The 26,358-nt window shown below is 45.4% G+C and overlaps 2 protein-coding genes across 2 annotated transcripts; one reads left to right on the plus strand and one right to left on the minus strand.

Moving 5' to 3' along the window:
- Window positions 1-298: 298 nt before the first annotated feature.
- Window positions 299-4,612, plus strand: EXOSC3 (exosome component 3). Its single transcript, XM_080940072.1, has 4 exons — window positions 299-621; window positions 1,172-1,321; window positions 2,333-2,484; window positions 4,204-4,612. Exons 1-4 carry the CDS (start codon window positions 301-303, stop codon window positions 4,403-4,405), a joined length of 825 nt encoding a protein of 274 aa, XP_080796198.1. The 5' UTR covers window positions 299-300; the 3' UTR covers window positions 4,406-4,612.
- Window positions 4,613-4,991: 379 nt separating this feature from the next.
- Window positions 4,992-24,582, minus strand: TRMT10B (tRNA methyltransferase 10B). The gene is made up of 9 exons (XM_080940009.1): window positions 24,504-24,582; window positions 17,308-17,530; window positions 16,579-16,693; window positions 13,494-13,618; window positions 11,881-12,033; window positions 9,727-9,805; window positions 8,984-9,051; window positions 6,483-6,606; window positions 4,992-6,307 (listed from the first exon to the last, which is right to left on the minus strand). The coding sequence occupies exons 2-9, from the start codon at window positions 17,488-17,490 to the stop codon at window positions 6,201-6,203; spliced, it is 954 nt and encodes a 317-aa protein (XP_080796135.1). The 5' UTR covers window positions 17,491-17,530; window positions 24,504-24,582; the 3' UTR covers window positions 4,992-6,200.
- Window positions 24,583-26,358: the final 1,776 nt, after the last annotated feature.

Raw genomic sequence — 26,358 nt, forward strand, 5'->3', positions numbered from 1 at the left:
GCCTCCAAACTAGCCCCCGTTCGATTCCCAGTAGTCCTCAGTTCCAGTGCCCCTGGAGAGTAAGCCAAAAGCTGAGGGCTCCCAGACGGACTCCAGCAGCGGGGAGACTACAGGATGTGTGGGCCGCATACACGGCTGCTCAGGGCAGGGAGGGGTACCCACGAGCTGAAGCGACTAGCTCCCAAGCTAAAGTTTAATTCCGAAAAACTCACAACCGCCGGAAAGGGCTAACCCTGGAGGGCGGGTAGTGGATGCGGAAGCGGAAGTAGACTACCGGAAGCTGCGTCGGTGACGCCTGCCATGGCTGAAGTGCTGTCTGCTGGGGCGGACTCTGTGGCGGGTTGCCGAGCACGGGCAGTGCACAAGGTCCTGAATCAGGTGGTTCTCCCTGGGGAGGAGCTGGTGCTGCCGGACCACGAGAACGTAGACGGCCTTGGCGGCGCCGGGGAGCAGCCTTTACGCCTGAACGCGGGAGCGCGCCCGAGGCTGCGCGTGATCTGTGGCCCGGGTTTGCGACGCTGCGGGGACCGTCTGCTGGTCACCAAGTGTGGCCGCCTGCGTCACAAGGAGCCCAGCGGAGGCGGCGGCGGAGTTTACTGGGTGGACTCGCAGCAGAAGCGGGTGAGCGGGTGTCGGAGAGGCGGCGCTGCAGCGAAAGTGGGATCCCTGCAAGTGCGATCATAGGTCTATAGCCGTGGTGACTTCCAGCTCTCTCTCTGCATCTTCTCTAGAGGAACCACAATAGGAAAACATCCTGAGAAGGGCGGAAGAAGAGAAATGTCCCGGAGGATCCTGCCTTGAAAAAACCCAAAGCCGCGGGGTTGCCATTTGGTGTCCTAGTTGCAATGGGTCCAAATCACAGGGAGTTAAATTTCCCACAGAATAATTAAGAGCTTTCACTTAGGAATAATGTCTAATGGAATGGGTTTCCTTGAATGTAAAGACTCTCGTGCCACCAGTCTTGTAAAGGATGCTTGAAACTTGACCCAGATCAACTGTAGATTAGACCTACAAAGGTGGACTGATTCGGGCGGGTTTGTAGTTCCAGCTACCTGGGAAGTATGAGTTGGCTGGATTGGCTGAGACCCACCCTGAGCGACCTAGATGAAAGTTGCTGAAGATGTTTTATAATAATATTCGTATCGCTTACGCTTGTTCTTCTGTTCTGTAGTATGTGCCAGTGAAAGGAGACCACGTGATTGGCATAGTGATCGCTAAATCTGGAGATATATTCAAAGTTGATGTTGGAGGGAGTGAACCAGCTTCTTTGTCTTACCTGGCATTTGAAGGGGCAACTAAAAGAAACAGGCCAAATGTACAGGTAATGATGGGAGTCTTTGGTTTCAACAATAAGGAAAAATATCCACTCCTCGTAATTTAACTATCCAGAGGGCTACCTGAATTGTCTTTAAAGCATAAAGTATCCCTCCAGTTCTCCAAGGTCGTTTTAGGTGTTGCAGCTCCAGAACCATTGCTGTGTATCATGTTTGCAGCCTTGGTTCTTCTCTACCAGGTTGAAGAGTTAAATCTGCTCTCATCCCCCATCTTACCTGTCCTGTCCGAATCCACCCCAGGAAGAAAATGGCCCTAACCTCAGGGCCACCGGCACTATCCAACATCGGTTCATTATGGCTCCGAATCCTTGGAGCTGACAGAAGAGTTATCTCTTTCTACAGGTTTCCAGGTTGGGCTTTCTGGGTAGTTTAGCCACATCCTTCCTGAACACCCGAGCCAGAAATGTGTTGACTTCTCTGCTGCTTTTCTAACTCTCCAGGATCTTTAGTCACTCAGCCTTGCATGCAAATCCCTTTGTCTCCACAGCTTCAAGCATCTACTCCCTTTTGACAGGAGTGGGCAGCGGTCTTATTAACGCATTAAAAAAAATCTCACTAAGAAAAGGATTGTTCAAATCACACAGAATTCTTGGCATTGCACTCCAGGGGTCTTCCCTCTTAGCTTGTTACTTGGTGTAACCATCTTTAAGCCTCACACCATCACTGGGCTCTGTTTTCTTCCCTTGGGTCTTTATTGATGGTGTTCTTCTGTTTGGAAGAACAGCTAAGCTGAAGAACTGAATTTTATGTTTGTTAAGTAGATATAAATTTAAATGTACATTTAAGTTAAATTACATGTAAGTTGAACAATACAATCTTGAAGGTTGTTCTTAGGCCTTATGATGGCTTCTGGTTGGAGGATTTCTAAGGATCATCAGTCCCTTAGCTTGAGACCTGGGTGGCTGGCATTCCTGTCCATGGGGCAGAACCAGCAGCAGCAGGGGCAGCAGCCGCTGCAGATGTCTGGACGAAGGGAACTGAACCTTTTAATCTTACAGGTGGGAGATCTCGTCTATGGCCAGTGTGTGGTCGCTAATAAAGACATGGAACCAGAGATGGTCTGCATCGACAGCTGTGGACGCGCCAATGGGATGGGAGTGATTGGACAGGATGGTCTGCTCTTCAAGGTGACCTTGGGCTTAATTAGAAAGTAAGTTATGCTTGTTAACTGCCGCCTTCTCTAAGGATCTGTTTACTCTGAGAATCTCATAATGGTGTTTTGTTGGTCATACTTACTCCCCATTCTTCCCTGTAACTCCTCCCAGATTCCTTGCCCACTTCCCTCCCCTCTGCACTCTGGTCCCTCAGTTTTTGTACCCCTTTTAGAAATAAAGAAGCCACTGGATCTAATCTGTGCTGCATGTATATTTGTAAATATGTGACCCACCTACCATCAGGTACCATCAGCTAGACCCCAAAAGAAAATTGGCTCCCTTCCCCAGAAGCCATCATGGTCTGCAGTTCCTCAGTTAAGGGTAGGAGCTCCTCCAGTAACTAGACGTGGTTGAAAAACAATAAATCTTTAGGATTTGGATTCTTCATTTACAATATCTTGGTTAAGTCAGAATTTTAGGAGGCTAGAGAAGGCTCCGTAAGCAAAGAACATAAAACAAAATATTTTTAACAGGTCAGTGTTTTAACATATATGAAAACTCAGATAAGTTCTGCTCTCTTAATGTAAGTACATGAATCCAAATGCTATTTGGATTTGAGTGTTGGTATAGTGCTTTTTATAGTGTGTGTGCTTAGGTGTTTTGCTTACATGCATATCTGTATACCACATACATGCCCTTGAAGGGCAGAAGAGGGCATTAGATAACCCTGAGCTGGGTTACTGATGGCCGGGAGCAACCTTGTAGGAGCTGGAAATGAACTTCCCTCCTCTAGAAAGGCAGTCAGTACTTTTAACCACCTGGCCCTCTGCAGTCCTTCCAGCGCCTTTTCCAAAACACTGCTTCAGGTTTACTGTGTTCTGTTCTGTCTTTTCTCTCAGAAGGCCTGCCTCTCCTTGAAACTGACATCCATGTGAGAACTGGTCTTTCCCTCACTCTAAGACACGTGAATACAGATACCATCTGCCCTTGCACAGAGTCACCCAGTGTCTGTAATAGCAAGTGCTGGCAGGGCCGTGTGCTCCTGAAAGATTCTGCAGTTCCCACTGGGGTAGATTCTGTTAGGTGTTTAGACCCAGGGGCTCTGCTTCTGAAGCCACTGAAGTTCAGAGTCACCTTCCTAGGCGTCTTCACTTTCCCTTCACGTGTGGGGACAACATTTGAGACACCTAAGGAGCACGTTCCGGACTGAGCAGCAACCTTGGTTTCAAAGATAGTATGTCCGGTTTCTGAACTGAACACCAGGGAGGAACGATCATGGGCAGGAAAGTGAATTTAAGTGCCCTGCTTGGCACCAGGTGGTGGTGGTGGGCTGTGATCCTCAAATCTAGGAATAAGGTGTTCAGAGGAAAGAGGCTTTGTACATTCATATGTTCCGCACCACGGGTGGCATGAGTTCTTTTGTTGTAGGCTCTGGTATGCCTGAAAAGTAGATGTTCTTGGAAGAAAGGGGCATGCCTGTCATCCCGGCTACTTGGGAAGGCAGGAGAGTTCTCACACCTACAAAACTGAGACTTAACTTAGGTGACCCAGGTAGACTCCATCCCCAAATACACATCGTGGGGGAGGTGGTGCGGCAAAGGAGTGGCAGGTACATCACATCTTATTTGGGAATGATGCCGAGGGGCTTTCAATAGTCACAGAATTACCCAGAAAAGGAATTCCAGAAGATTCCAGAAAAGGAGTCTCCTCTAGGAGAGCCAGAAGTATGTGCTACTGCTTCACTAAATTTTATTTTCTTTTATCTTCCCTACCAGGCTATTGGCTCCAGATTGTGAAATCGTGCAAGAACTGGGGAAACTCTATCCGCTGGAGATTGTGTTTGGAATGAATGGGAGAATATGGGTCAAGGCCAAAACCATCCAGCAGACGTTAATTTTGGCAAATGTCTTAGAAGCTTGTGAGCACATGACAACAGAGCAAAGAAAACAGATCTTTGCCAGACTGGCAGAAAGTTGACATGTACATTTCCTTAATGGATATTTTAGCCAAGACTGAGTTTCCTGGGGAAATTTTTTTTTTAAGTCAGGTGAATTTCTTCCTGACAGATCTTCAGAAGGTGCATATTGTCTTACTAGAATATAATAAAATATTTTTGTAAGAGTTGCTGGTCTTCAACCATGTATAGATGAGAAAATTACAAATTTTTATATAATAAATGTTGCCGTAGTGTGTGTTTTGCAGTTCTGTAGCATAGCTTCTATAACAGCTGGAATGTGGTACTGAGCTTGTTTTCTGGTTATGTAAGAAAGCCTTCACCAGAGGGAAGCAGAACACATTAAATGAAGCAAAGAGCAGACCCGTTCGTAATCCCAGAAGCCAGTGGAAGAGTATTTAATAGCTCAGACTTCTGCGCTTCCTGGGTGAACAGTAATGCCCCAAGTGTTTTACATAAGTACCAGGAATTCATTCCTGGTAACTACAGAAGACACTAACCCTTGTCAAGATACCGACGCACAGACTAACATGGCCTAAGGCTTAACCATTGTATGTGTATTTAAGTTTTTCAAACTGGAGTTTCAAGATACTGTAACTTAACATACTCTCTAGTTCAAACAGGATATATTTCTTTCATGGCTATTAAAAAAAATTCAGAAGTTACAAATATTTCACTTCATAATATAGTATCTATTTTTTTTTTTATAATATTCAGGGTTTTCCCCTTATATATAATAGTATGATGAGGATTTCTGATTCAAGTATGGCTAAACATTATTTAACTAACACAATCCCACAATCTTAAAAACCATGTGCTTGGGTTTAGGATAAAGAGAAGTTTGGAAAAGAGCCTCCGCTATTTACGTTATGGTAAAAGCTCCACAGGTAAAGTGTCTCAGTGCAGACTGGCAAGTGGTTCTCGGTCCCCTCTGATCTCTGAGGAGGGGTTATGTATCCCTGAAATCTGTGTGGCCCAGTCCCATAAGGGGTTTCCCTGAGGCCGAGCCTATTCTGCAGTAAGAGCAACACACAAAATGTATCTACTGACAGTTCCCAAGGGATTTAATGGAAAGGGGAAGGAAGCAGGCAGAGGTCACTTGGCTCTTTTGAGATATGGAAAACTTCCTTCATTTGCTAGTACGAGGACGAGACTTGTCTTTGTGTTACAGAAGGTGGATTAGTGTGCTTGTGTGTCGGAATGCAGCATTCTTTTCTGCCTGCTTTATGCTGGCTTTATCAACTTGCGTTTTTATTAGACCTGGGGTATATATTTGTGCAGAGCACTTGGCTTGTCTAAGCTCAAGGCTACACAAAGCTATTTACAGATTAGAAGAGAGGAGCCTCCATGACCGTAACCAGAGCAAGAACAGGGCAAGAGCCACGGGAAAGAACATAGTAGGGCAAGCTAGGTGGGACGGAGGCTGCAACGCTCACGGCAGCGTGTGTCTGAGCTGGTGATAATCAGCACATTTACAGGTGGCAGAAATTTTTGTGAATTAAATGAAAAGCTCAATCATTTAAACATCTCTAAAGTAGACCTTTCACAAACAGATGAGTGTGCAAAGCTTGAGTTAATACCCAGAATGACATATAGCTTGGCAATTCCTTAATACACACTTTTTTAAAACCATAATACGTTTTATCAGGGCACTTCCAGTGTGCCAGGCATTGTGGATGACATAGCATAAAATGTGGTCCTTGTCGCTAATGGCTTTCAAAGATCCAAGAGAGCATGTCGGAGCACGTATGTTCCAGTCCCACCTCTTGCCTTGTCCTTTGGTCTAGACACCTCTGGCGCTTAACCCCTGCATCTTCATCATCCCACGGAATTCCGAAGAACGTAGCCTTTTCCCGGGGAAACGCCTTTCTTCAATGCTTCAGGCCAGTTGCGAGTTTCAAAGTAAGCAGACAGGACATCGAACACTGTCGGAAGGTAAAGGGATGCTAGTGACCTTTCAGGAGAGAAGACTAGTGAGGGAGCAGTGTGGAGAAGGTGCTATGGAATGTCTTCACGACCAGTAGACTTTGAGTAAACAAATAGAGCCCATCCAAGACAAAGGACTAGTAAGCGGCCTGTAAGGAAGAGCACGTTGGGTACCTTGGTTGATGGCCAGGATTTCTGAATGGTAGTTCTTCTCATTCTGGCGCCTGATCATGTACTCCTGGATTGGCAAGCGGGCTGTCTTGACAGAGTATTCTCGGGCTTTTTGAAATGTCACCTTCTGTAAATCAAATTTTCTTATAAAAATTTCATGTAATTTTTCATTGTAACCTTTAGTTGGTAGAATCCTGAGAGAACACGATTCAGTCTCACACTTTTCAGAATGGCTAAGATCAAGGACACAAATAACTCATGCTGGCGAAGATGTGGAGCAAGGGGGAATGAATGCTCTTCCATTGCTGGTGGGACTGCAAACTGGTGCCACCACTTTGGAAATCAATATGGCGATTTCATGGAAGATTGGGAATTGATCTACCTCAAGACCCAGCTATACCATTCCTGGGCACTCCACTGCACCACAAGACTTGTCCAACTATGTTCATAGTGGCTTTATTTATAGCAGCTAGAAACTTAACCTAGATGTCCCTCAGTTGAAGAATGGATAAAGAAAAAGTGGCACATTTACACAATTAAGTATCACTTAGCTGTTAAAAACAGTGACGACATGAAATTTGCAGGCAAACGGGTGAAAAAGATCATCCTAACTGAGGTAACCTAAACCCAGAAAGACAGACATGGGATGTACTCCCTTATACGTTGACATTAGCTGTAAAGTACAGAAAATGCTACAATCCATAGACCCAGAGAAGCGAAGTGACAAGGAGAACTCAAGGGCAGAGGAGTGGTTCTCACGGAGAAGGGGAAACAGAACAGACACTGCTGGTGGGTGGGGAGAGGAGACTGAGTGGGTGAAGGGTTAGGATGGGAACAGGAGGGATCAGGTGTGAGGGAGAGAATATTGGGAGTGAGAACTAGAATTTGGGGGGAGCATCTCTGGGAGGAGCTAGAAACCTAGGGCAATGGAAACTTCCAGGAAGGTTTTATGGCTGGGTTGGTGTTGGGACCAGTTCCCATCCCTCCACTGGAAATCTTGCCTATTCCAGGAGACGGCCAGTTCAGCTCTGTATCCCCCATTGATAGGAGTCTTAGCTAGGGTCACCCTTGTATTCTGGAAGACAGCTCTTTATGCCTCCTCGTAATCAGATGCCTGAATCAGTGATTTCACTGGGAACAATGACAGTGACTTTCTAATCCCCAGAAGCAGGGATTCTGTAGGAGATCCTGTAGGAGACCCCCTGCCAGAAGAGATTACTGTTATGACGCCATGGAACACTTAGATACACACATTTAATTGTTCTAAAACTAAGCACGTGTTTAACATTGATGGTAGTTCAATCTATCTGTTTAACACCAATGGTAGCTCAATCTATCATTTAATTGTACTAACGCTAAGTATGACTAAATAATAGATTGAGCTGCCATCAGTATTAAACATGTGCTTTGAATATGTGTGTCTTACATATGAAATATTTCTACATCCATTATAAACACATGTAAAATAGACCAATAAGTGTGCCTGAGAAAACAACCAGGATGCTTTGAGGGTTGACGAGTATGTGGGGGGGATACTTTCTCACTCCATTTCTTTTTGTAAATATAAACTATTGTATCATTATTCAATTTAAAAACTATGCAATATGTGTTAATTTGTGAATGGAAGCAAAAATTAATATTTATGTAACAGAAGTAAAGTTTAAACTTCAAGTTTAATTATTATAATGAAACATCAACCCAACAAAAGAATCCTGAAGAAGGAGCTGAAAAGATGGTTCAGCAACTAAGTATCTGTTGTTCTTTACAATCTTTAGGAGGACCTGGGTTCCACTCCCAGTACCCATAGGTGGTTAACGACTATCTATAACTACTTCCAGGGGCTCTGATGCCCTCTTTTAAGCAAGCATGCGCATGAGACACCCACATGCATGTGAGCAAAACAGTCCTACATGTAAAATAAAAAACAAATCTAGAAAAGAAGCCTGGACAACCCTGCTGAACTTGAGGTGTTGGAATACGACTTACACCAGCAAGAAAGTTAGCCTACAAGAAGCCAACCAGCCTCTCACAGAGAGCAGAGTGCTGGGAAAAATGCTTAGCCAAGATCGGAGCTGTCCTGGCAGAGAGAAAAGGAGAGGCGGCGGGAGAATGTCCGAGTCGGGATCACCAGGCCTGTCTACGGTTCCGACTCTGTTCCTGTCAGTCAGGGCTGCTGGCTCGGCTAATGAAGACGGACCTCCAGGCAGGAGGGCACCCTCCAAACAAGCTCTTTTGTTCCCACACAGGGGCTAGGCCTTCTGGGGAAATCGACAACAGGGCAAATGCCTTTACTAAAAGTGGTATAAAACAGCCACAAGTTGCTGGTGAACCCCTTCAATCCCAGCACTCAGGAGGCAGAGGCAGGTGGATTTTTGTGAGTTTAAGGCCTGCCTGGTCTACAGAGCAAGTTCCAGGACAGTCGGGCTACATAAAGAAACCTGGTCTAGAAAACCTAAACAAACAAACAAAGAACTCGATGGGGTGGGGCTAAAATGTCTACTCACCTTCTGAATGCTCTCATCTACAAGTCCCCCAATAATGTAAACTGTGCTCAGATCAATGTCTTCAAGGGCTAATGGAGAAAATGAAAGCCACTGAGATGAAATTTGTTTTAAAATTTCTAAATCCAAAGAAAGCAAAAGGAAAGGAATATCAGCATACAACGAATACAACATAACTAAAAGCCTGCTGGCAGATCTGAAAAAAACAAAACAAAACAAAACAAACAAACCACAGGTGCTGTGCCCAAAGCAGCACTGAGTTAGACGGGTAAGAAAACCAGGAGTACAAGGAATGTGAGATAAATCTGAGAGGGACATGTCCTAACATTAGTGAGGGAGGGAGGAGGGAGGGAGGGAGGAGGGAGGGAGGAGGGAGGGAGGGGAGGGAGGAGGGAAGGGAGGGAGGGGAGGGAGGAGGGAGGGAGGGGAGGGAGGAGGGAAGGGAGGGAGGGGAGGGAGGAGGGAGGGAGGGAGAGAGGAGGGAGGGAGGAGGGAGGGTAAATATGTATAAATAACACTGACCAAGGCTGGCCAGAAAATGGATTACCAGGCAGCCTGCAAAGTCCACCTGAAGATGGAACCAATCTCCACGGCACTGGCTATCTGCCCACAAGAGAGGTCAGCTTGTCTGTCCCCCAGTATTTCCTCCTGTAGTATCTTAGATGCAGTGAGAGCAAATGTGCCACAGGGAATAACAAGAGGGACAAAGCTCTGTGTGACCCCATGGGGGATGGTCAGGTACTCACGGTGCTCGGAGTCAGGAGTCAGGTACACAAGGGTTTCCAGAGGAAACAGGCTAAAGCAGTCTTCTTCTGTCACATCGAGCTGGAAATAGCAAGAGACAGAAAGTGGCAGGGCCCCAGAGGGCAGGGAACACACAGCAGGACTGCAGGTAAAGGAGGACCAGCCGGAGGGGCAGCTTTCTAGTGAAGGAGACGGGCACAGGTGAAACACAGGAAAGAGTCAAAGCAGAGGAGATCACCTCAGACTGGGAGAGGCTGCTGAAGCAGTAACAGCAGCCGGCTGGCACTTCAGCCACGCAGCACATCCTTCACACCCACGGCCTCCTCGGCCCCCCTAGGGATGGCTGCAGTAACTCAGGCCCAGCAGCAGCCCAGAGGGCATTAGTGCCGTTCCGTGGCCACGACCTGGATTCTCACTTGAAGGTCTCTGCTGCCTTTACAAGAGTGGAAGTCCTGTACTTCTTCCTAAAGACTCCTCAAAGCATCCTTTTCCTTCCCAACAATCACGTTTCTCACCTCTCCACCACTGTGTTCCAAAAACATCACTAAAGTATAGGGTTTGGCATGAACTAGAGAGGTTATGAAACATGGTTCTAGACAATGGGAATATTAGTTTGCCAATAGAGGACAAGAATAAAATAAAAGTAATTACAAGAACTTACGAAAAATTCTGAGACCTTTTAAATTGCCACAGTGAAAAGATACCATTTACATACAGACATCGCAGTTGCCCCTCAGCATCTATGAGGACTGGTTTCCAGATGGCCCCATAGCCACTAAAATCTAAGCATGTTCAGGTCCCACAAATAAAATATCAATGTTTATGTTATATGTTCTTGAAGACTTAAAACGATCAATAAATACGTCACCTCTAGATTATTATAATGCCCAGTACACGTAAATAGTTCTTGTGCTGTAGTTTAGTTCCTCTTGTTGTCTTTGAGACAGGTCTCACAATAGTCTAGGACTTGCTATGCAGTTCAGGTCAGTCTCAAACTTGTGACAATCCTTCTGCCTCAGGCTCCCAAGTGCTGGGAACACAGGCATGAGCCACCACACCCAGCTACATTGTATTGCACAGGGAATACACAACAAGAAAAAAGTGTGTGTTCACTACAAGTGCAATTTGTTTTCAGAATATTTATTATGTATACAGCATTCTGCCTGAATGTAAACCTGCCAGCCAGAAGAGGGCATCAGATCTCATTATAGATGGTTATGAGCCACCATGTAGTTACTAGGAATTGAACTCAGGACCTCTAGAAGAGTGGCTACTGCTCAACCTCAGAGCCATCTCTCCAGCTCCCAAAATAAATTAAAAAAAAAAAAAAAAAAAAAAAAAAAAAAAAAAAAACTGTGGTTAAGCCACTGGAGCGACAGCTTAGTGGGTAAAGACACTTGCTCTGAATCCTGACTTGTCTCCTCCCAGGACCCATGTGATGAGAGAGAACCAGCTCTCACTGTCCTTTGACCTCTGTATTTATGCCATGGTATACACACGTGGGCTGATGTTAAGGAGATACATAATTGGACAGGGAAGAGGTAGGCGGGGCAGAGGCTGATGGAGGGGAAGAGAGGGAGAGGAGGTGGGGATTGAGGAGGAGGAGATGGAAGAAGATGTGTACGTTTCTCTCAGCGCATCTCTAGCTTGATAAGGTTGTCATTATTTTTACGGGTTTCTATGGGTCTAATTTTATCTCATATAGGGCAGTTTATATCTTTGTCCATTGGTTGTAAGTTTATTGTGTAAAGGGTTTGTGAATCGAGAATTCAACATATAAACCTGTTTGATGAGTTAATGGATGTGGAGTCATATTTGTACCGGGTGGTGGAGGAAAGGAACATGCTTGGGTGGTGGAGTGAACCGTGCCTGAGTTCTTAGAGGCAGCATGGAGCGCCAAGATAGAGATCCCCGTGGTGCCAGATGGCCCCACAGGGGCCGGCAAGGGGCGAGATAAAAGGTTACTGCTTTTTAATATTTACACACATAATAAATAACAGACTAGATGCAGTAAAAAAGCAGCGAAATGTATAAACGTGTGGATGTGGAAGCCATGAGTGGAGCCAGCTGCACATCAACGAATGAAAAAGCAAAACATTTCTTTTAGGACAGAAGCACGCTTAGATAACTTAAGTAACATGCTAGAGAATTCTTACCAAGTAAGCAGAAAATCCATCATTCATCCTCAGACACTCCTCATAGAGGGGGCTGTCAGTGGAGAATCCAGTAAGGCAAATCCAAAAGGGCCTGCTGGCTTTTTTGTTTGAACCATACAGCCTTCGAATCTGTCCCGCCAACCTACTCAGTTCCTGTAAAGCAATAAGGACAGCTGAGCCTTTGGCGTGGAAGCAGCCAGTCCTAGCAGCAAATGGTCACACAGCAGTTACTCCCTGGGCGCTGCGTCTCATGACATAACGCATACAATGACACGAGTCAGGAAATGCTCCCAGGCACAGAAGCATTCCTCCTCCCACTGACTGGCTCTGCCCCTGGTATTTGGAAAGACTTCTGCGTTTACACCTATATGATGCTCGATATTTAAGTTATAAAGAGGTCAGGTAGAGTAGCAGCAGCACTTCTGAGCCCATTAGGTACATGAGGCACCGTCACCCTAACTTTAAAGAGATATTACAATGTTGGAAGTTCTAACTTTCCCCCCTAATTCTAGAACCTTTTTTTTTTTTTCATCATTTATCTTGATTGGTGCTACACTGAATAAAAGGCCTACAAGGCTTTTGATTTGACTTAATCGTCTCTCAGTTAATATAAAGGGAGGCTCCCTTGTTCACTCTGTTTACTGGGATTAAAGGCATGCACCACCACCTTCCCATCTCCTTGCTTATTCTTTAGAAGGTTACAGTTAGAGGCTCCATGAGAACCTTAACGACACAGTCCTCCTAGTTTCTTTGAGAAATGTGTGTCATTAGCACACATAACAGTGACATCTGGAATAGGTCTGCTACGACATAAGGCTTCACACTGAGGCTCTGTATTACGTGCTGGACTGACTTCTGTTACAACTGAGAGGATCTCAAAAGCCAGAATCAAGCCCCCGTGCCCCAAGCCCGCCTTTCCAGATGAAACAAGTGCCTGCAGCTAAAATCCATTAAGTGAATGAGGCACAGTTCCTGCTTATTCCTACCTGGCCCCAGTGGCCCAGGGAGCATCCCACAAGCCAACTGTATTTTCCTGTGGGACCCAGGGGATATCCCATCCTCTATAGGACAAAGCCGGCCCGTTGCTTTCTCATCCAAGATATAACCCATGTGGCTTTGTATGTCGTGGGCTGTGAGCCCATGAGCCAAAGAGATGGCTGTCCATCTCATCTGCCCAGAATCATACAGCATGTGTCCAGTCTTCTCCAGAACCCTCAGGGATAATCCTCCCCACCATAGGGAACACTGAGAAATGACTAAAATATAAACACTATGAGACCTCGCCACCAGGAGCCTCCCACAACATGTCACCAGGCTAGTATTTCTCTTTTAAGCAGAAGAACGAAGTTTAGTGTCTGGAGAATGGAACCCGCAAGGATCTATCCATCCAGACTGAGAACATCATGGCCAGCGTAGGAGGCTCGAAAGAGAAGGCAAACTGCAAACTAAATCAAAGAACTGATTAGTTGTCCTTTCCAACAACCACTGTGGAAGTCAGTAGCCTAGAACAGAAAGCCAGACACTTCTCACGACAGAACCACAGAGGCTGGTGAGGGCTCCCACCTCACTAGCCGGCACCCTTCTGTGCCTCCCTTGGCCTCTGGATGCTCTACCTTCTTGGACATGTGCTGGGTCATGCTCAAGTCAACACAGAGTCTTGGTCCTGAGTGTTTGGCTTCCAAAAGTTTCTCTTTGGTTAAGGCTTTCAAAAAACGTTTGCTGTGCTGTGGGTGGGTGCCTGCGACAGAAACACCAGAGAGGATTAAGAATGGGATAGCACAGCACTAAGATCAACACTTAACAAATGGGGTTTCATCGAAACTCAGAGCTTTCTGTGCTGCAAAGACACAGTATTCGGACAAAGCAGCAGCCACTGAATGGGAAAAGATTTTTACCAACTACACATCAAATAGAGAACTAATATCCAAAGTACATAAAAATTTAAAACTAGGTATCAAGAAATCAAATAATCCAATTAAAAGTGAAGGCACAGGCCTAAACTGAGAATCCTCAATGGAGGGACACAAAAGGCTGAGAAACAAAGAAATGTTCAACATCCTTAGCCATGAGGGATATGCAAATCAAAACTATGAGAATTCAGCTTACACTCATCAATACGTCTAAGATCAATATCGAAAGGGACAGCTGGTGCTGGTGAGGATGTGGAGCAAAGGGGACACTCTTTCACTGCTGATGGCAGTGCACACTGGTACGGCCACTCTGGTTATCAGTGTGGCAGTTCCTCAGGAAGATGGGAAACGATCTACCTCAAGATCCAGCCATACCACTCTTGGGCATCTGCCCAAAGGATGCTTCATCCTACCACAGGACACTGGCTCAGCCGTGTTCAGTGCTGCTCTATTTATAATCCTAGAAACTGAAACAACCTAACCTCAACAGAAGAATAGATAAAGAAATGCAATATGTTTACACATTATTCAGCCATTACCAAAAAAAAAAAAAAAAAAAGACGAAGTTTCAGGTAAATGTATCAGTATTAGAAGAGACTCATCCTAAGTTAGACCTAGAAATACAAATATGCCATGTATTCACTTATAATGTGGATATTAGCTGTTAGTCAGTGATAACCAAGCCACAGATCACAGAAGTTGTGTCTAGAGTAAGAAACTGGGGTGTTCAGATAGATCTTGTTAGGAAAGAGAAATGGAACAGATAAGAGTGGAGGGGGAGGGCTGCAGGAACAGGAGGATCAAGTGGGGAGGAGAGAGAACTCTGAAGGAGAGACGGCTAAAATTAAGGCCATGTGAGGGGTGAGTATGCAAACCTAATACACTAGAAGCTTCCTAATGTATGCATATATGATAATGTATGCATATCTGAAGGTGATCTAAATAATGGGGAGACAGATCCCAAATTCATCTCTTGTCACCAAATGAAGCTTCCAGTGCTGGGATTAGGTTACATCTGAGATGTTAGCTGAAGAAGTCCAAACCACCCAGGAGGTGACCAAACTGCTCTCCACAAACTGACAGCAAGGCCCCACTGCTGAAGACAAAATCTACACACATCACTGAACATGAAGAAGCTGAGCTGGTCCTACAGAGCCTTTTATCCTCCAGTGTCTTTGGTTCAGGAAAGGACTCTGCACACCACCAAAAGAGGGACATAAACTCCGAGCCAGCCACAAACCCTTCATCTACAACGGTGTCCTGACTGCACAGTGTGCTGGGCAATGGAGGCACAAAACTTGTGGGAGTAACCAACCAGTGACCGATCTGACTTAAGGCCCACTCCACAAGATGGAATCCATACCGACACTGCTTGGGTGACCGAGAGCCAGAGACTGCGCAGCCAGGGACCTAGGGTAAAATACTACTGGTTTAGAATAAAAACGAAAACTATGTAGCAATAAAATGAGTCCTGATGAGATTCTGCTGTACCCAGAGACCAGCATCTGACTCAGCCACCAGAGACATACAGAGATCCACAGCCAGACAGTACACAGAGTGAGAGACCTCGGAACACTCAGCTCTGAATGGGATGCACCCACCAAATCCCTCCCCTCTGGCCTCAGGGAACCCCTCAGAAGAGGATGTGGAAAAAGAGTAAGAGCCAGAGGGGAGGCACCAAGAAAGCAAGGCCTTCTAACTCAGCGAGAACAAAGCTCATATGATCTGAGGCAGCATGAGCAGGACCTGCGTGGGTCTGCACCAGGCCCTCCACCTATCCATTAGAGCAGTCCAGTGTGTTTACGGGATTCCTGTGCGCGTCTCTAATTCTTGGGCACTTTCTCCAATGTATTTGCTTTATTTCTTTTTTTTAATAAAGATTTATTTTATTTATATGAGTACACTGTAGCTGTCACAAGAGGGTATCAGATCTCATTACAGATGGTTGTGAGCCACCATGTGGTTGCTGGGATTTGAACTCAGGACCTCTGGAGAGCAGTCAGTGCTCTTAACCACTGAGCCATCACTCCAGCCCCACCTGTTTATTTTCTAATGAAACAGGCATGGGGTGGGTATGGATGGGAAGGCAGTGGGGAGGGAGGGAGAGGGGAAATGTAATCAGTCCTTTCCTTTTTTTTTCTCTTTCCTTTCTCTCTTTCTTTCTTTTATTTCTTGTTTGTTTGTTTTTGTTCTTTGAGACAGGGTTTCTCTGTGTAACCCTGGCTGTCCTAGAACTTACCCCGAGACCAGGCTGGCCTGAAACTCACAGATCAGCCTGACTTTGCATGTCCACCATGCCTGGCCAAAGGCCAGTTTTCAGAATACTAATTTTGAGTCCAGCGACCTTTCTGGACTGACTAGAACTAATGGCTCTTTTTCTACAACCCATGGGATTGTCTGTATAGACGAACCTCTCTTTTATTTTTGGTGGGGAGAATGGCTTAGAGAGTGTGATAAGGTCACTTCTGTTCATTTGTTAGGCTGAATTATTTTGAGCACATTATCTAATCTGAATCCACCTCTTCTTAAAAAAAAAAAAAAAAAAAAAAAAAACTGTGTATGTAATCACAGTACATAGCAGCCCTGAGACAGTCAATGCACGATTTTAAGGATAGCACACAGCACGAGCAAGTGTGAGCTACCTACCAGCAGCATCACCACTTCTGCCTCCGAGTTCACAGACACTTGCTCACATCCAAATTCACACTGGTGCTTTGATTTGCAAAGGAGCTGCGTAATGGCCCCTCCTCTCCTAAAAGCAATGACCTTTCACCGCGCTCCGACTCACCGTTACCCGGGTCTTCTGCACGCTTGGCTTTCCTTCTTTCTCTTTCCTGCTTCCTTTTGCTCTTCTTTGAGGAGACTATCCTTTCCCAGTGTCTCTGCTTTCTTTGCACATTTTTCTTTCATTATCCAGAAAACAAAATTGTTTGAGAACTTCATAAGCACCAGACAGGAAAATGAACACCGGTTATCTTCCTTTTTTTTATTTATTTATTTATATATAAGGTTAGAGAGGAAAAGGTTTTTGTCTTAAAAACAGGCCTAATGGCTTGTGTTTATTTTTAATTTTACCACTATGATCTTTTGCTATTTTATTTTCATTGGTGGATATTCACCAAGAGCAGCGCACAGTTATTATAACTGGGTGCATTGCTCGGGATCTGACCCAGAGCCTTGAACGTGCAAGGCAAGGGTTCTCACTGAATAATGTCCTTATCTAGGTTATAGTCAGAGAGAACATCACCCTCACCCCACCATCCCAAGGTTCCAGAAAACCCATTTGGGACAGAATCTCAAAAACAGAGTTTAGAGTCCCTGATCCTTTTTGAGGCATACCAAAATTTCTTTTAAAATATTATTTACATTCTTATGACTCCAATGAAAATGAAACCTTGATTCAAGTAGCAGGGAATTAGAACACACAGAATTCATTCTCAGCTCCCTTAATCTCCCGGTCCGACCCTAGGAACAGAGATCTCTGAGACGCCCATCACGGCGCGCTCGCAGGACCCACCGAGCTCCACGTGGCACCGTTTGCAGGGCTGGTCTCTTCTTGGGGCTCGTACTCCACATCCATCTGCAGAAGCTGGAAGCTTTCGGAGAGTCCATCTTCACCGCTGGCCTCTGGGAAGCCTTCCGGTTCTGGCAAAGCACGCGAGTCTGTCCTCTGCGCATGCTCTTCCAACTTACAGTCCATGTGCTATGCTCACACAGCGACTCCTTACAAAAGACAGACACTGCTGGTGTGTCAGTGAAGAGTTAGTTCTGAGGAGTTAGCGTGATACTGCCCCAGAAAGACTGAGCCACGGAAAGCATGCTGAAGAGCATCCCAGAGAGACACCTCAGCAGCAACGAAGTCACACACTTCTCGGAGGACAAGGACCAGATACCTCCAAGTGATCAGTACCACAACACCAAGCTTTTATTTTATTCTTTGGAAAGTGCCGTGACAGTTTACTTTCAAATTAGTCCTTTGTCAAATATTTTTTTCTTTTTTAGATTTATCTCTTATATATAAGTACATTGTATCTGTCTTCAGGCACACCAGAAGAGGGCATCAGATCTCATTACAGATGGTTGTGAGCCACCATGTGGTTGCTGGGAATTGAACTCAGGACCTCTGGAAGAACAGTCAGTGCTCTTAACCATTGAGCCATCTCTCCAGCCTTAGCAAATATTTCTTAAGCATCTATCACATACAAGGTCCAGAGACAATAAAAAAAAAAAAAAAAAAAAAAAAAAAAGAAAGAAAGGTAGATTTCCAGGGTTCTGGTGACAGGTCAGAACATACCCTATATCTGAGCATTATTACAAGATGAAGCCAGCCACCACTGAGGGTGCACAATATCCCTGCCAGGCCTGGGGTCGAACAACTCTGAGAAGCACGGTGACAGTGGTATTCATACTCCAGAAACAGAAGCCAGTGATGCGTGTGCAAGCCGGCCTAGAACTCAGAGACTCGCCCATCTCTCCCTGAGTGCCGGGACTAAAATGTTCGCCATCTTGCCCTGCTAGTTCAGGGCTTCTTAAACAATTTCTACTTGTGATCCCCTTTTCACACTAGAAGACATTTAAATTACCTCAATTATTTATTATTGTATGTGTGCCATGGTGTATAAATGTGCAGAATGCGCGTGAAAATCAAAGAGAAAGTGAGTAGAGTCAGTTCTCTCTTCCCTTTACAAGGAATCTGAGAACAGAAAGCAGGTATCAGGCTGTGCAGCAGGTGCCTAGCCTTCCTGTGACATCGTTGGCTCGCACCAGGAAACCCTTTCGCAAGTCTAGGTACACACTATATACAAACACACACACACGTGTGATAAAGACATTCATTCTACAACAGTGCTTTGGTGTACAAATATTTTTCCCATTTATGAAGATGAGAGCACACTTGCATCCTAATGAGAAAGGCACTTGCTCGTTCGTTTTCACAGTAAAGAACTAGATCTCTGCTGATACTGTTGGGTGGATGGAATCTTGCACTGTTTTCGGAGTTGACTGACTGCATTTGATGCTGTAATCGTCAAAGCTGAGAATGCCACTTTGCACAAAAGGGTGGCACATGGTGGCAGAAGTATGTATCTCATTCTGTCCTACTCCCAACCTGAAATTCAATTTTATTTTTGAAAACTGTGTGTATATGTGGATGCTGAGTGCAGGTTTGTGCATGTGTGTGCAGTGCACGAAGAGTCCATAAGAGAGCACTGGATTCCCTGGAACTGGAGTTACGCTGGTTGTGAGCTGTTGTGGATTGATTGCTTCTAATGCTATTTGTGTTAATTCGGCTCCCAAAATTACACAGGAACCCACACATCTGCCTGTAAGACACTGAGGTCCCTGTCCTCGGTTGCCTTTGATTGGTGAAATAAAATTGCCGGTGGCCAGTGGATGGACAGAGAGACAGAGGCAGGACTTTAGATTTCCTAGGCAAAGGGGACAAGAGATTAGACTATCCATGACCGGGAAGCAAGATCAGCTTGAGAGACGGAGAAATGAGAGTGAACAGCCATGTGAAGGAGCCGGGAGGAGGGGCTGCCAAACTGGGTCCAGGCACCCACGTTAGAGGATAGATTGTAGTAAGTAATAATTCAGGAATACTGGAGGGAAGAGTGTGTTAGCCATGGGGAGGTTTGAAAGTGCCCAACCACTGAGCTGCTTGCTTAATTTAATATGTTAAATTTAAGCCAGGGTGTGCATTTGTCTTTCATCTGCAAATGCACTAAGCCATCCCCCTGCCTCATCATTTGATTTTGTTTTCTATATTTAAGTCATTCAAAGCACAAACCTGAACGGAGATATACTGGTCCAGGAATCAACAATCACCCCTTATTAAAGCGAGCAGAGCAAACAATTTGTTAAAAGAGCTGTAAGGGAGTGGAGACGGCTCATGCATTGCAAAGCTCTAACCCTAGGACACACATGATTTGATAGGATGACCTGAGTTTATCCCCCGGAACGCATGTGTCACCTGGGATCCATTGTGCTGGTCTGGAGTTAGATTTTGGTCACTGAATGCTCAGGTTGCTTATCCCTCCCCCCCCCCCCTTGTACTTCCCCAGCCTCAAAGCTAAGATGAAATTTACTTGTTTAAGTTTAAACTTAAATAGGCTGACACAGGGAAGAAAAGTGCCATCTTAGGATTCAGCCATGTTTTCTGGCTTGCTGTTCCTGAGTGGTGGGACATTTATGTCTGTCACAGATGCCCTCCTTGAGGTAAGACAAGCCACCTCACTGATTCACGTCTCTGACAGAGTAAGTGCTGGGGAAAGCCTGCCAGTGAAGTTCTTGCCGTTCTCAGTCTCCAGGCAGCTCTGGGAACGCACCACACACCCGAGGACGGCCATGTAAATGCTTCTAGATCTGAAATTGGCGTTCACTTGCCTGCAGGGGCTGGGGCTTGATTCTGATCCTACCCACTCTGTGAGAGCACCGGTTTGTTTCTCCGTCCTTCCTGCTGAGGTGCTGAGGACGGAGTCCGGGGCTTTGCTCACACTAGGCAAGCACTCTACTACTGAGTTAGAACCCCAGATCTCTTTATTTTTCTACACTGAGACAGGGTCTCATTGTGTAACCTCTTGTGTACTCTAAGCAGGCTTCAAGACAGTAATCCTCCAGCCTCAGCTTCAGTATAGCTAGAAGTCCAGGTCAAAGCTACTAGGTGCAGGTTAAGTTTTAAATGTTATTTATTCACTGAGTGTATCAAATACAAGATGAAGGAGAATGCAAAATTCTTTCAGAGAAACGGGGAAAACAATTTCAAAGAACATTTTGCAAAGAACAAATGCAAAGTAAGATACTCTGGCCCAGTAAGCAAAAATCTCCCCTATGAAAATGGGCAATCGATTTGCTAAGCAGTCTAGAAGTATGGCATCGTATGGAGGGCAATGCTGGCTATACATCTTTTTAAACCAAAAGTACCTAGACCCTTATTATGACACTTCTCTTAGATAGCTACACAAACCATTATGCTAATCATCAACATCATTTTTACGTGTGTGTGTGTGTGTGTGTGTGTGTGCAATCATTATGCATGTTGGGGTATGTGTGCACTGAGTGTGAGTAGAGAAGTCAGAGGACAACCTCCAGTGTCAGGCACCTTCCTTTTGTTTGAGACAGTCTTTCACTGAACTGGAACTTATCCATGTAGGTCCGGCGAGGCGCCAGCAAGTTTCCAGGGCCTGTCTCTACCTTCTCTAGGATTAGACCCAGCCACCACCCTGGCTCTTACTTGGGTTCTGGGGTCCCAAACTCAGATCCTAAGACCTGTGATACCAGCACATTACACTAAGCCATCTCACCGCCTTGTTTGCTTTTGTTTTCTATGCTTAAGCCATTGAAAGCACAAACATGAATTAAGATACACTGGTCCAGGAATCAACACCCGCCCCTTATTAAAGTGAGCAACCAAATTGTTAAAAGAGCTGTAAGGGAGTAGAGATGGTTCATGGGTAGCAAGTTTATCCCCTGCAACACATGTGCCATAGTTCAAGTACCCACACACACTATATACAGACAATAATTAAATACCCCCCCCCCCAAATAAACCTCTAAGGCTTAAGAGCTGGCATTTGCCTACTATTCATAAAGCCCTGGGTTTGATCCAGAGCATCACCAGATAAACGAAGGAAAATAAAGTTTTTGTTTGTTTGGGTTTTGATTTCTCAAGACAGGCTTTCTTTGTAACAACTTTTGGCTGTCTTAGAACTTGATCTGTAGACCAGGCTGGCTTCGAACTCTCAGAGATCTGCCTGCTGCTGCCTCCCAAGTGCTGGGATTAGGTGATGAACAGCAATGTGGAAGTGTAAGCTGAATAAACCTTTTCCTCACCAACTTACTTCTTGGTCAGGATGTTTCGTGAAGGAATAAAAACTCTGACTAAGAGGCTGGAGAGATGGCTCATCGGTTAAGAGCACTGGCTGCTCTTCCAAAGGTCATGAGTTTAATTCCCAGCAACCACATGGTGGCTCACAACCATCTGTAATGGGATCTGATGCCCTCTTCTGGTGTGTCAAGGACAGTGTGGTCATTTATATAAAATAAATAAATAAATCTTAAAAAAAAGAACTGACTAAGACAACATTTTCCCCATCAAAGTGAATTCCTTTGAAAGAGTCTGCAAGCATGCCTGGAGAGATGGCTCAGTAGTTAAGAGCACTGGCTGCTCTTGCAGAGGACCTGGATTTAGTTCCCAGCAACCACATGGTGGTTGACGACCCTCTGTCAACTCCAGTTCCAGGATATAAAGCCCTCTTCCAGCCTCCAAAGGAACGGAAGCTCACTGACATACATGAAAGCAAAACACTTATACACACAAAAATAAATCTTAAAAAAAAAACACAAAGACCTTGAAAATCGCAATATTTGGTATTTGTTGAACTTAACCACTTTCTTTTTTGCTCCTCAAGCCTTTCTAAATTCTACAGTCCCTGAAGATGTTTTTCATACCAGGAGATCAAATAAAGACAATAGCAACCGTCACTCTAAGAGTCTGCATTATACGGGACTGCACACTCCTGAAGGCAGGGCCCAACTTTCTTTAGCTTTGTGCCTTTGGTGAACAGCGTAAGTCCCAGCCACACAATGGAAATCCAGTAAATGCAGAACAGAGGTTATCATCTAATGGTCCTCAAAAAGCAAAGGCATAGCTGAGCATCAAGACATGTAGATCTGGGGACTGAAGGCATTGCTCATTGGTTAAGAGCATTTACTACTGTAGAGAGGACCAGGGTTCTGTTACAAGCACCCACATAGTTCATAGCTACCTATAGCTGCTCTCTAGGGGTTCAAGTACCTTCTTCTAGACTCTGATGGCACTTGTACCCACACACACTTGTGGAAAACACACCCACACATGCATATGCACACATACACATAATTAAAAATAAATCTTGAAAACACCCACAGATCTGACGAACCTACACAAGACATTATCTATGCCCAGATTTGGTATTTCACCTTCTAATTAAAATATCTTTTCTAAAGGCAGGGAGAGTGGTCTGTGACCCAAGCAGTTGAGAGGCTGAGGTGGGAGAGGGAATTGTGAGTTCTAGGCCAGTCTAGCCCACAGTGATTACACCCATCTCAAATTAATAAGAAATCTTTCTGAGCTTTAGTTAGTCAACAGTTACTAAGAAACTGACACAATAATGGAATACCCTGGGGACTTGGTGGTGACATTCATTCCATTTTTATGAGGTTCCAATTTTCAGATGCTTTGAGTTTAACTCAAACAGGTCCTCCATTTCCCTACTCTACAAATAAAACCTTTAAGAACTTATACTGAGGGCTGGAGAGATGGCTCAGTGGTTAGAGCACTGACTGCTCTTCCAGAGGTCCTGAGTTCAAATCCCAGCAACCACATAGTGGGTCACAACCATCTGTAATGGGATCTGATGCCCTCTTCTGGTGTGTCTGAAGACAGCTACGGTGTATTCATAAAATAAAATAAATAAATCTTTAAAAAATACTTCGAGGTTAGTCTAAACTACCTGGGACCCTGTCTCAAAATAAGTAAGTCTGTGAAATATATTCACAAATATGCAGCAATAGATATATAAGAGCATCTAAATGTTTGAAAATTATACCATTCTTCTGCCTAGAATCAGCAGTATTTTCTGTCACTCACAGTTATCCAAAATCTACACAATATCTACACGGTCAATTTTTTTCTAAATGATTTATTTATATTTGTTTGTTTGTATGTTTATTTACACACAGGGTTCACTACGGAGCCCTAGCTAGCCTGGAACTTGCTATATACATACATACATAAATACACAATACATACATCAGGCTGGCCTCCTACTCACAGAACTGCCGTGCCTCTGCCTCCCAAGTGCTGGGACCAACGGCTCAAACATTCATTTATTCATTCATCCATTTGTTTTTATAAGCTAAGGTTTCTCTGTACCCTAGTTGTCCTAGAACTCCCTCTGTAGACCAGGGTGGCCTCGAACTAACGGAAATCTGCCTCCTGAATTAAAGACTTGGCCCACCACACCCGGCCTACTTTATTTTTAAAAGCATGTATGTGGCTATGTGCGGGTGAGTTGAGTACAAGTGTCTGTGGAAGAGGCAACAGATCACCTGGAGCTGAAGTTACAGGCAATCATGAGTCGCCCAGACACGGGTGCTGAGAACCAAACTCCGGTCCTCTGCAAGAACCATCTTTCCTGCTAGCCGCTTCTCCATCGTTTTCTTTGCTCTCTGTGGTCTACTTATTCCCAAAACATACTAAATATCCCAACGTCTCTGCATAAACTGTTCTCTCTGCCCAAATGCTCTTCCCTTAATCTCACACGTCCTCAGATCAGGCATATTTTCACTATCCAGCACCACCTACTTATTTTTTCTCTGATTTCCCGTTCCAATACGAGTAAATGTTCTGTTTACCCAGACTCCCAATAAATACTTTAACACCGTTATCTCCGACTTAGACCTTCGTTAGCCCACGTCCCTCTTGAAGAGCACAAACGCAGTCGCTAAATGTCCAATCATCCTATGTTTGCACAGGTTTTCTCATTCTGGGCAGTGGCGCCAAAGCAGCATTAGAACACCTGCTTAGACCCAGGCTGCAGGGAACGCGGGTCACGCTGGCTCACGTGCTGCGACCGAGGGAAGGCAAGACCCAGACGCCCCAGGGCAGTGGGGTGCCGCGGCCTCTCGGTGGGACCCCGCAGTCTCTAGCCAACCCTCAAAACCTTGGCTTACCTGACACACCTGGCTCAGCAGAGGCCAAACACAGTTGGCCCCGCCCCAAAGCCACTTCCGGTTCCTGATCAGCTTTGAGTGGCATTCTGGGAGTTGTAGTTTTCAGTCTAACAGCGCAATACCAGAAGGTTGGCTGGGCTCTGGGTTATCTGTCTGTTAGTTGAGAACGGAAATTCCAGGTCCTTGTAGATCTTACATAGCTCAAACAGGTGTCTAGTCGCTTTCTGGGGTGAACCAAGCTTTAAACCTTGTCTCTTTGGTCAGTATGGGGACCTTATGATTCCCTGGGTTTCTCTTCAACCATCAGGGGCGGTGAGCTAACACAACAGCCCTTTCCTGAGCACACAGTAGACTTCTGCCACCAGGCTGCCCAAGTTCAAAGCCCAGACAAGACTTAGCAGGCAAGGAGTCTAGTGGCTGTTTCCATACCTTGTGTACAGCCCTTCACATATCAACCTAGAAACAGGCTCAGATGCATGAGCGACTAGTCCAAACCTTTCTCCTTCCCTCCCTCCCTCCCTCCCTCCCTCCCTCCCTCCCTCCCTCTCTCCCTCCCTCCCTCCCTCTCTCCCTCCCTCCCTCTCTCCCTCCCTCCCTCCCCCCCCCCCCCCCCGTCTCAGAATTTCTGTTCATATGTAAGGGTGTTTTGCCTGCGTATATTCATGTGCACTTCATGCATGCCTGGTACTTGGGAAAAGCAGAAGAGGGTATTGGAACCCCGCCTCCTGCACCTCCCCAACCTGCTGCCCCGGCTGGAACTGGAGTTTCAGAGACTTGCGAGCAAGCCACCAAGTCGCGTTCCTTCAGAGACACCCTAGAATAAATGACCCTGAATTGTAAAGAACCCAAAGCCTGCTCGCATTCCTACTTGGTGCACTATTTTCTCCTCAGGACTTTTCTTGGCACAACTCCTCCCAGTCCGTATGTCAATCTAATTAAAAACGAAATAGAACAAACAAACAACAACAACAAAAAGAAACCAGGGTCTTACATAACCCCGATTGACCTCCAACTCACTGTCCCCCTTCCTCCGTCTTACAAGCGCTGGGTTAGAGTTGCGTGTTCCACGCAGTGTTTTGATTTTTAAAGGCTAACACAGCAGCCTTTTCTCCTACCTGACCCATCTGGCCTCTGCTGGCATAGTGGGCGCAACTTGCAAAGCGGGTCACATGACCTTCGATGGTGCTTTTCCATCTCACAACCATCAGTCCCTCTGCCTCATATTCAGCCCTAGCAAACGCCTCTCCAACCTCACGCTCAGGTGTGATTGCGCTTCTCCCACAAATGAAGAAGACATCCTAGCTGCCTTTCCCACTGCCTCCACCTCCATCTTGTACCCAAGGCCTTGCAGCGCCCGACCCTGTAGCTCCTCAGCTCTAACTGCTCTGGTCTCTCGGTGCTTTAAGCGCGGTGGATTTCCTCTCCGATTTTTACGGCTGGGTTTTTTAAATGATCGTTACTTTTTAAAGCATTTGTGTGGCTATGTGTGTCTGTTTGTCTGTGTACCAAGTACATGCAGGTGGTCATGGGGGTCAGAAGAGGATGACCAATCCCCAAGAACTGGAATTACAGCTGGGGATAGAACCCTGTTTCTCTGCAAAAGCAGAAAATGCTCTTTTGTTGTTGTTGTTAAAGATTTTTTTTTTTTTATTTTTTATATATAAGTACACTGTAGCTGTCTTCAGACACACCAGAAGAGGGCATCAGATCTCATTACAGATGGTTGTGAGCCACCATGTGGTTGCTGGGATTTGAACTCAGGACCTCTGGAAGAGCAGTCAGTGCTCTTAACCACCCAGTCATCTCTCCAGTCCTCCAGCAAGTGCTCTTAACCACTGGGCCATCCGTCCAGATC

Source organism: Micromys minutus (genome assembly GCF_963924665.1).
Source record: "Micromys minutus genome assembly, chromosome: 28".
NCBI classification, from domain to species: Eukaryota; Metazoa; Chordata; class Mammalia; order Rodentia; family Muridae; genus Micromys; species Micromys minutus.

Bases quoted from the DNA above. Each gene is read 5' to 3' on its own strand.
- EXOSC3 (XM_080940072.1), top strand. From the start codon at position 301: ATGGCTGAAGTGCTGTCTGCTGGGGCGGACTCTGTGGCGGGTTGCCGA. The intron at 1,322-2,332 runs GTAATGATGGGA...TTAATCTTACAG, and splicing joins GAAACAGGCCAAATGTACAG to GTGGGAGATCTCGTCTATGG. The intron at 2,485-4,203 runs GTAAGTTATGCT...CTTCCCTACCAG, and splicing joins ACCTTGGGCTTAATTAGAAA to GCTATTGGCTCCAGATTGTG.
- TRMT10B (XM_080940009.1), bottom strand. From the start codon at position 17,490: ATGGACTGTAAGTTGGAAGAGCATGCGCAGAGGACAGACTCGCGTGCT. The intron at 13,619-16,578 runs GTGAGTCGGAGC...TTTCTGTCGCAG, and splicing joins TGCAGAAGACCCGGGTAACG to GCACCCACCCACAGCACAGC. The intron at 9,806-11,880 runs GTAAGAATTCTC...TGCTATTTCCAG, and splicing joins ATGGATTTTCTGCTTACTTG to CTCGATGTGACAGAAGAAGA.